Source organism: Centroberyx gerrardi, chromosome 1, assembly GCF_048128805.1.
Source record: "Centroberyx gerrardi isolate f3 chromosome 1, fCenGer3.hap1.cur.20231027, whole genome shotgun sequence".
In the NCBI taxonomy this organism is placed as follows: Eukaryota; Metazoa; Chordata; class Actinopteri; order Beryciformes; family Berycidae; genus Centroberyx; species Centroberyx gerrardi.
Window position 1 is genome coordinate 18,104,116 of NC_135997.1, and position 10,000 is coordinate 18,114,115.

A 10,000-nucleotide genomic window follows, 5' to 3' on the forward strand; every position below is an offset into this window, starting at 1 on the left:
GAGTTGGGTTTAGCAACAGATTGCTGGTCAATTCTGTCTGTCAGTCATTAGTGAATCAGTCTGGTTGATCAGTCTCCAGGGAGAAAACATCCACATCTCATGTGTGCTAGAAGTCCCTACGGATACCCTGAACCATACATGCAAACACGCATACTTGTGAACAACATGCACAGACCCATGCATGCACACAAATACATGGGAACAGAACGTGGCACAGAGCGGTTTCCTTGGACACAGAGAAGCAGGGCAGCAGAGCCTGGGGCTGGCTGTCTGTGTGTGACAGCTGGGGCGGATGGGGATTGGTGGAGCGAGGGGGTGAGGGGCTTTGGCTGTATGGCTTAGGGTCAGAGGTGAGAGGTTAGGAGGGCGGGTCACCCTTCCCTTGCTCAAGGGGGTCCAGTCTGTCTGTGTGTCTGCCAGAGTTTACACAACACCTCAACTGAGCATGCCCACAACAAAGGACAGGAATGCAAAAACCCAATCAGACCTCTCTCATAGACACACAAACACACACACAGAAGCCTTCCATCATCATTTCATAATGTTACCATCATCATTGGCAGCAATAGTATTACAATTTTGATGTACTCTACCAGGGTGACTTGATTTCTGACTTACAATAAATTACAGTAAATATACAAGGACAATTAACCAATCCGCTGCCCTCCCTGTTAAATTTGAACAAATTACTTGTGGTCCCATCATACAATACCTTAAGAAAAACTGTCCTATCCACACAGTGCTTCATGCTATGAATGCCCTTCTCTAATCAGGGAATAGGAATATAACACTGTAAGAAAAAAAAAAAAATTCAATGTTTCAGAAACTGCCAGCCGCATATTTCTGGATTTTTACAATAGGTTTTGAATGTGTTTTGGGATTTCTCAGGCTCTAGGGTCCTGAGACTGGCTGTGCATGAAAAGGATCATGTAAACTTTCAGTTCAACCAAAAAGAGAAAAACATTGTACAGGGCACAAAGTCTTCCCCAGCAGCAGCAGTGGATGGGATGAAGGGTTTTTCTTCCTGTCTCCTTCTGGCCTCAGATTTACAAGAGCTCCGTGGAGGTTGGAGGGGTGGGGGGTGAGATGGCTGTCTCTTTCCTTCCTGTGTGCGTGTGCGTGTGTGTGTGTGTGGTAAAAGGTGACACCGCGTTGACAGCCCCTCGCTCAGTGGAATCCCTAAATGCCAGAGCGGCGTGTGATAGCCCTACGCGCTCAGTCACACACACACACACACACACACACACACACACACAGTCCCGCTAAGCATGGCTCCCTGCTCAGAGGTTAGTGTAAGTTCAGACAGGAGTAGTTTGCACGGGGGCAGAGGCATTAACCATTACACCAACACACACACACACAAACACACACATAATGGCACAGAATCCTCTCTAAATTTACATCCAAAGTCAATTTCCAGCTGACACAACAACTTCTGAGACCGACACACACACAAACACACACACACACACACGCATACACATTCACTGAAAGGAAAGCTGCTCACTAACAGTATATCAATAGCACAATTAGATGAGTAGGAGTTATATATGGGTTTGCCCCAGAGGCTGAGAGGGCTATAAAAAGATCATGTTCCCTCCTGAGAAGAGGGAAGGGGCACGGAGCTCTCTCTGTGTGTGTGTGTGTGTGTGTGTGTGTGTGTGCATGCATGTGTGCGTTTGTTTGTGTGGACACACACAGAGGTAAGTCAAGCTTAAGGGAATGAATAAGAGTCCCAACACCTCTTAGCTGTCCTGCCTGTAACCTCCCAGTTACCCAGTGCACTCCGAATGAACCCAGCACACAATTAATAATGGAATCAACAATGACTACTGTCTCACACACACACACACACACACACACACACACACACACACACACACACACACACACACACAGAGCACCATTGAGAGACTGGCACACAAGCTAACACACATCAACTGCCCAGCGCAGTATCGTGACTTTGTCAAGACACCAGAGTACTGCTCCACCCACCTTCCTCAGTCACACACACACACACACACACACACACACACATTGAGAGAGAGACGGGGGGTAGAGACCATTATACATGCACAAGGAACTTTTCACAGAACTAGAAAAAAAAATCTACCACCATAGAGATTGAGCAACCTGCATTTAAAGACTCCACACACACACACACAAACACAGTACAAAGAGAGCCAGACAAGTACGTACAGTGACACACACACACACACAAACATAGTGAAAGAGAAGACAGACAAGCACGTAGCTTGACAAACACACACAGAGGCACACATCCAGAGCGCTAGCGGCGGTTCGCGACCCCCCTCAGAGTAGCAGAGATAAAAAGCGTGGCCGAAGCTCCTTACTGCACAAAGGAGTGGAGCTGCCCGGATCCCCCATGGCTGCATCTTCACGTTGAGCCCAGCCCAGCACACACCGCCAGCCGCCGCCAGGACACACACCATCTTCCTGCTCTCCTGCTCCCCTCTCTCTCGCTCTCCCTCTATCTCTCTATCTCCTCCCACCCGTCCTCGCTCCCTGCCTGCCTGCCTGCCTTCCTGTCTCTCGCGCTGTCGCTCACAAAGACCGTTTGGAGCTTATCTAACAAAGCAACACACCACACACTCTGCCTATCTCTCCCCTCCTCGCTCTGGCTCTCACTCTCTCTCTCTGAGCGAGAGAAAACAGAAATTCTTAGCCTAGCAGCTGCTGCGATGTCACATGACCCCTCCCCCCCCCCCCCTCCCCTCCCTCACTCACTCCTCCTCCTCCTCCCCTCTCAACCTATAATTCCTCAGCCATTTGTAGATAACAGACACAGGCATGCATGCCCTGCCAAGGGGAGCGGGGGGAGGGGGAGGGGAGAGGAGAGGAGGTGGAGGAGACAGGGAGGGGAGGAGGGGAGGAGGGGAGGGGGGTAGGGGGGGGGGGGGGGGGGCTCAGCCGGTCACCACATCTGACCTCATTGCTGGGGAGCAAAAGGGAGTGTGTGAGTGTGTGTAGTTGGGGGGTATGGAGTGATGGGGGGGGGGGGGGGGGGGGTGGAGGTGGGTGGTAGGAGGTTAAATATGTGAGGCACCCTTCCCTCCCTGAGATCGAGATAGAGAGAAGAAAGAGAGAGAGAGAGAGAGAGAAAGAGAAAGAGAGAGAAGAAGAAGAGGACGTGTCCTGGCCTGTGTCAAGCCCTATAGCGTAAGAAGGCAAACCTTTTGTGTCAGAATCTCTCTCCCTTGTCTCTCTCTCACACATACAAACACACATGCAAAACAGTCTATAATCACCCTTCACCATTTCACACAAACAAGGAAGTAGTACCAAAACTTACACACGCCCTCTAACATCCACACTGCACACACATACACACACACACACTCTCACACACACTCATGACTACAGATGTTATCGGGGTGGAGGAGAGGAGACTAATGTGTCATGGTGGTCGGGGGTGGAGGGCTAAGGAACGGGTTAAAGCGTGGGTTTGACTTCCCCTCCGTCCATCCTGCTGTCATTGCAGGGGTGTGAATGAGTCGTTTCTTTAGTCATTTCCTCCTTCCGTCACTTGCTACTTTTCTCAGAACAGTGAGGGAGCCAGTGAGCGAGAGAGAGAGAGAGAGGGAGAGAGAGAAGGAGAGAGATGAGAGAGAGAGAGAGAGAGAGAGATGATAGAAGGAGAGAGAGAGAGATTATCCTAGGAGTAAAGCTACACGGTGGCTAGTATTGTGCCACAGGCCACTTCTCAACAAAGCCCCTTTCTGTTCCTAAGGCCACGGTCTGGCTCCTCTGAGAAAACACAGAACCCCCACCCTCTCTCTCTCTCTCTCTTTCCCCTCCCTCCCTCCCTCTTCCTGTCCAGCCTCACCAAGAGCATCTCTCTGGTTTCTCGTTTTGGAGGAGAGTGTGTGTTTTTCACTGCCTGTGTGGAGTTTGTCTTTCTGAAGAAGCTTGTATGAACAACCACAGTACCAGACCGCATGCTGGGAGGGTGTGGGGGTGCGGTGTGGGGGGTGTTAACACAGCTTTCCCAAAAAGACGCTTGTTCAGTCTCCCTCTGCTGGTGTTTAGCAGTAAAAGCACAGCTCAACCGCGTCTCAGCCTCATCAGAAGGCGTTGGGACAGCAGTCTAAGAACTGTAAGCTCATGTATGAAGGATAAAGAGTGATAAAAGGAGAGAGAGAATTCAGTCATTTTCATCTAGCCTCTCAATGACTCTCCCAAGAAATACACAGGGAAACACTTACCACTTCAAGGCAGGGGATTAACACACGCGCAACTGGATTAAGGAAAAGACAACGCTTTTGTCAAAACTGAAGATCGTGTCGAGGACACGCGGGCAAACAAGGAGAGACACAGATGGTTTAAAAAGAGAACTGTCTCTACTTCCTGTCTCTACTTTTTTTTTTTTACTTCTGAGCGAGAGGAAAATACCAGCTCAACCACACAGACGGCTCTCTGCTCCAAATACCGTAGGTGACGATGACGATGACGATGAATAGCATCATCTAAACAACCCAAGATAAGTAATGTCTCATGCATTTCCACATAACTGAACCTGGCTTCACCTCTAATCATCACTCGATTACAACAGACTTGCTCAATATTCTAATCTAGGTAATCTCTGGCCCAGGTTCTTGAAACACCCAGCAGATGGCGGTGTCTCACAGTTAAACAGAGGGAGTCCTCTGTCGCCGAAACGACCTACGTCACACTGCCTTGAAATACAGTGACACACAAAGAAAGACTAAAAAAAAAAGAGGCTTTAATTGATAGCGCCATGGGTTATGGAAAGGAGAAAGGCTTCACCCACTAGCAAGGTTTAGACTAAAACGCGAAGGTCTTAGAAGGAGACGGGAGTAAATTGGATCATTTGGCACAGTAGCACAAAGTGTAAGATTTTTCCTGACAGCCCAAGGGTTAAAGGAATCTGTTACACGCCAAGCCTCCTGATACAATTAACCCTTTGAGTGCTGTTACGCCCTGAGGGAAAACAAAACAAAGCCCTGGAAAAAAGGAATGTAGATTACAACAAACCACACACACAAACATGATACCGCCCACACACACACACACATACAAACAGCAGATTGACTGCTAAATGACATACAGTAAACACACAGTTTTAACACCCCGCTGGGAATAAAGCCAATCACTAACTCACATAGTCAAACAAACACACTGACACACACACACACACAGTTCCACCCTTTTGCAGGTTGGAATGCAGATTACTCTCTCTCTCCCTCTCCCTCTCTCTCTCTCTCTCACACACACACACACACACACACATGCACGGACACACACACACATGCACGCACATAAAGTAAATCCTCTTGGCTCCTGTGTGCCCGGGCCAGTGGGGAGATAATGCAGTGGCAGCTCTAGAGAGTGGTTAATCTTTAACCAGGAAGGGATTTGCCTATCAGCTCGTTAAAACTAGCAGTGCAGTGCTGCTGGCCTATCTATCTGATCCAGCCGCCCGGCCTGGCCCGGCCAAGTCCAAACCAGCATGGCTTGGAACTGCACTGCCTATAACTCACTCTGACCTATTCATGATTCACCTAAAGAGGTTTTACTTCACTGGGGCAGCAGAGAGGCATAGTGAGTTCCTTCAACCAGAGGACCCAGGTTCAAGCCCCCATTTTGGCAAGTATCCACCCTGCTGAAGTGTCCCAGAGCAAGTAGCTCATCCAACTCATGCGGTGGTGTGGTTTTATATACAGTTAGAGTAGGTTTGATAAAAATGGACTAAAATGGACTTCCTACAGCAATGTGAATGATACCAATTTAGCAGCGCAGAATGGAATATAGTCTTAAAATACAACCACAATCAAAATGAAGTTTATCAGCCCCAAATTTGGTAAAAAGGGACACCAACTATTATGACTTGACTTATTGACTGACAGCACAAAAGAACAACAACCTGCAGTACTCGTTCAAGGATAGTAGGGCGATGTAACTCCAGACTGGATCCTCTACAATTAATATCAAATGATGAAATTCAGATAATAAAGTCATATAGTATTTATGAATATAGCACTTCATACATTGTACCCAAAAGCAGTGATAAAAGAATGAAGGATGATCTTCAAGCTGGAGAGGCAGGGCCTCCACAAAGCTAAGCAAAGCTAGTTCAATTAGGCAGGGATAGAGAGAGGAGCAGGGACTCAAACTCAAGGACTGGCTGTGAATGCTCATACACATGAAAACCAGGGCTTGGACATAAACTGTACAAATACGTGCAAGTCATGATCTCTCTCTCTCTCTCTCTCTCTCTCTCTCTCTCTTGCACACACCCAAACACACACACACGCACACGCCTTCTCCAGAAGCGCAGCAGGATAAACCTGCTCTGGTAGTTCCAGGTTTGTTTGACTTCTGAGATGAGATGTCAGAGCAATCTACCCTTAGGCACTACGGAACGGATGTGTGTGTGTGTGTGTGTGCGTGCGCGCCTGTGTGCGTGCCGTCTCTGTTACTCCGTACCAAAGAGAAACCTTAATATCAGAGAAAACCTGAAACAGCAGCTCTATGGCTGCAGAGCATCGAGAATCAAAGGCGACAATTCCACAGGAGAATGTGAGACAGAAAAGAAGAAGAGGGGAAAAAGGGAAAAGGAAGACAAAGAGAGAGAGAGAAACAGAGACAGAGAGAGAGGGGGGGGGGAGAGAAAGAGAGACACTGAGAGAGAGAGAGAGAGAGAGAGAGCAAGAGATCAATCAAGAACGAGGAAGAGAGAGAGAGAGAGAGACAGAGCGAGACAGAGAGTACTGCCTGTGTCTGGGCTGTCATTATACAGCAGGCCTCCATTATGGAGCTACAGCAGAGAGGAGAGTACAGCTCCCTCTGACCTAGCTCTCTATCTCGCTCTCACTGTCTTGAACTCACACGCACCCCCACACACGCACCCCCACACACACACACACACGCACACACATACACCTCTGTGCAAAGAGCAAAGAGAGCAGTCTTCCTGTCTTTTACCCTGTGTGGGTCTAAATGATATGGCTGTGTACGTACGAGTGTGTGTGTGTGTGTGCATGCATGTTATTATTCATCCCTCACCTCCTACTGCTTTTCCTCTCCTCCGTTCCCTCTGTATTCACCCCCCTCCCCTCCCCTCCACCTGCCTGCCAGCAGCTCGCAACAAAAACACAGGGATTTCAAAAGAGCAGCCGACATCTCTCTCTCTCCCTCTCTCTTCACCTTTCTCTCTTTTATTCTCCAAAGCGCACACACACACACACACACACACACACAGTGCCACAGAGAAATAGAGTGTCTTGAGGGTAGGCACGAGCAGAGATGCTTTTCTCTCTCCTCCTCCTCCTCCTCCTTCTCCTTCTTCCATCCGACCCCCTCCCTACCACCACCACCCTCACCCCCCCCCCCCCCCCCCCCCCCCCCCCTCCTGCCCCACCACCATTTCCTCTGTGTGTTAATTACATAGCGGCTGTGGTTGGGGTTGCTGGATGGTGGTAGTAGTATGTGTGTGTGTGTGTGTGTGTGTGTGTGTGTGCATGTCATCTGGGGAGTGTGTGGCTGTGTTCTCTGAGACACCAGCGTGGGCGTATGACAGAACAGTCTGGTTACGCTTCACAACGCTGCTTAGAGAGTGTGAACACACACACACACACACACAGAGACGCACGCATACATACACACACACACACACACACAGACAGAGAGAGACACGCAAACACACATAAGAGCCTTCTGTCTGTGTCTCTGGCTCTTTGTGGTCCATGCCCCAGGAGTCAAGCTGCTGTCTGTATGGCTGTGCCCTCTGCAGCCTCTCGCTGGGGGGACACGGCCCTGCTGCTCCCCTGATGGGAGGGCCGGCCTCAGCCCAGCTGTTGGACCGAGAGGAGGCAGGAAGGCGGCTCTGACTCATCGCCGTCGTCGCCAGCTCCTGCCGGCTCTCTCTCTTTATCAAATTCACCTGCTACAGCGGGACAGGGAGAGATGGCAGAGAGTGGCACTACCCAGCGAGGGACGGAGACATGACAGATGTTGCAGACGCGGACATGGAGACAAACACACATGGGCTCAACACACAAATATAAGCGCAAAAGGAGGAGCTGCCGCGGAGCTTATCACTGTTTCTGCACCTGTGATGCTCTTCAGCGAACATGCGCACGCACACACACACACACACACACACACAGACCCCCTTTTCCATCTAAGCAGTGTCCTACAGAATTGGATTTAGTGTATTGTTCTGTATTGTAAAGCTCTGTGTGTTCACTCCTCTCTCTGCCTGGGGACAACACTGCATGTGAAATATTTCTCTTGTTATTTTCTTTCAACTTTCTCCCACCACCCTCCTCCCTCTCTCTCTCTCTCTCTCTCTCTCTCTCTCTCGCTCTCCCCCTCTCTCTTCTCTTCCTCGGGAGCTGAGCACTGTTTTGCTCGCTCCCCTACATCCACTGATCACTGCATCCTCCTTTCCACCTCTCCCTCCCCTATTCTCTCTTTCTCTCTGTGATGTACTCTGTCGGGTTGTGGTTGGCTAATTAGCACTCCCTGTGCTCTGCATGGGCCTTGACTCCCTGGCGGCTGCACCACACACAAGCACACACACACACACACACACACACACACAGACAGCACCCACTTGACTCTCCATAGCAAGGTCCGGTTGCTGAGAGTTGCCCTGTTGTAATCTTGTAATTGGTATAATTGGTGAGCGTGTGTGTGCCTTCCTGCTCGTACATGTGTGTGTGTGTGTGTGTTAGTGAGGATGATATATGGTATGACTACTGAACCTCTTGCCTCTAGGCAAGCAGGAGACGACCAGCCGTCGCCATGGCCACACATGTGACTAGCCACAGAGAGGTTTCTACTGGACATGCCAACAACCTGGGACTGTGGGAACATGGTGTCCCTGGTTCTGCAAGAATTTTCACCATTCATTAGCAGCATAGAAAACTCATCATAGGATTAATTCTAGTGGCTCCACACTTTTGACTGGTCAAAGCGATTACCAAGCCACAACCAAGCAATACACCACAAAAATGTCCAAAAGGTCCATTTTAAGTCTTCAGAAATGGTGAATTATTCTTAAATGGCCTTACGCCTTTCAGTTTGTAGCATTTGTTATTTTTTTTTAAAGGGATTACAAGCCATTTTTGCATTTGCATTGCTCGGCAATTAGCTGGATCAATGGAATGTGTGCAACCATGTAGAATCAGGCCTATGGTGAAGCCTCTATGCTGCAAATAAATGGTCCTTTCTTTCAAAACCAGGGAAACCTCATGACTTCCCACTCAATGTGGCGGATATCTATGAATCAACAGTTAATTGAATGATAAGAGATGGATTAATCAGTTAATATTAGAACCACACGCTGGGAGTTCACCTGACCAACTCCCATGACCTGGGCTCAACAGAGGCTAGTGTTCACAGTGAATAGTCATTCCCAATGAGCAGGAGCAGAAGGAATTCCCAAACTCATAAATCTTTTTGCATTAAGTGCTAAGTGAAAGCCATGCAAAAAGAAAAGCGTGGAAATAATTCCCTTTTGGAGTATGGCTTTGCCAAAAAGAATACTTTTGCTTAACGGTTTTGTTAGCCACTAGCAATGCGAAGAGCCAATTCAGTAATGTCAAGGGAAGGATTTTACATACGGATGATGTGAAACTGAGAATGAGAATGAAGTATGAGGAAAATATAAACAGAAATTGAAATGAATGGTGCCAAAAATGGATAACCTTTAGCCATGTGAAGGCCAACCAAGGAAAACAAGACTAGCAAGGTACCTAAATCTTCCAACATCTTCTATGGGAGCAACTCTGGCCTCCACCAATACAGACAAGTAGCTCTATGTGCTGGAGCTGATCAAAAGGCATTTCACTTCTTCTCACACATATCTGACCTCACTCTCATTCACAAGGAGGCATACTAATACACACACACACAATATGACAGTCAGCTGATAGAGCAGATAACTCAGAGAGAGAGAGAGAGAGAGAGAGAGAGAGAGAGAGAGGCGGAGAAAAGAGAGAGAGAAAGAGAG

At 48.6% G+C, this 10,000-nt stretch overlaps 1 protein-coding gene across 2 annotated transcripts in view; it reads right to left on the bottom strand.

The window, feature by feature from the left end:
* Positions 1 to 10,000, bottom strand: part of gse1b (Gse1 coiled-coil protein b) — a 51,004-nt gene that overhangs the window by 33,880 nt on the left and 7,124 nt on the right. Inside the window, exon 1 of one of the 2 annotated variants that reach the window (XM_078285332.1) lies at positions 2,355 to 2,625. The exons of the other annotated variant lie outside the window; for it this stretch is intronic. Within the exon in view, the coding sequence (XP_078141458.1) occupies positions 2,355 to 2,388 (34 nt within the window). The 5' untranslated portion in view covers positions 2,389 to 2,625. Of the gene's footprint in view, positions 1 to 2,354; positions 2,626 to 10,000 lie in introns of those variants that run through there. 2 annotated transcript variants of the gene reach the window in all.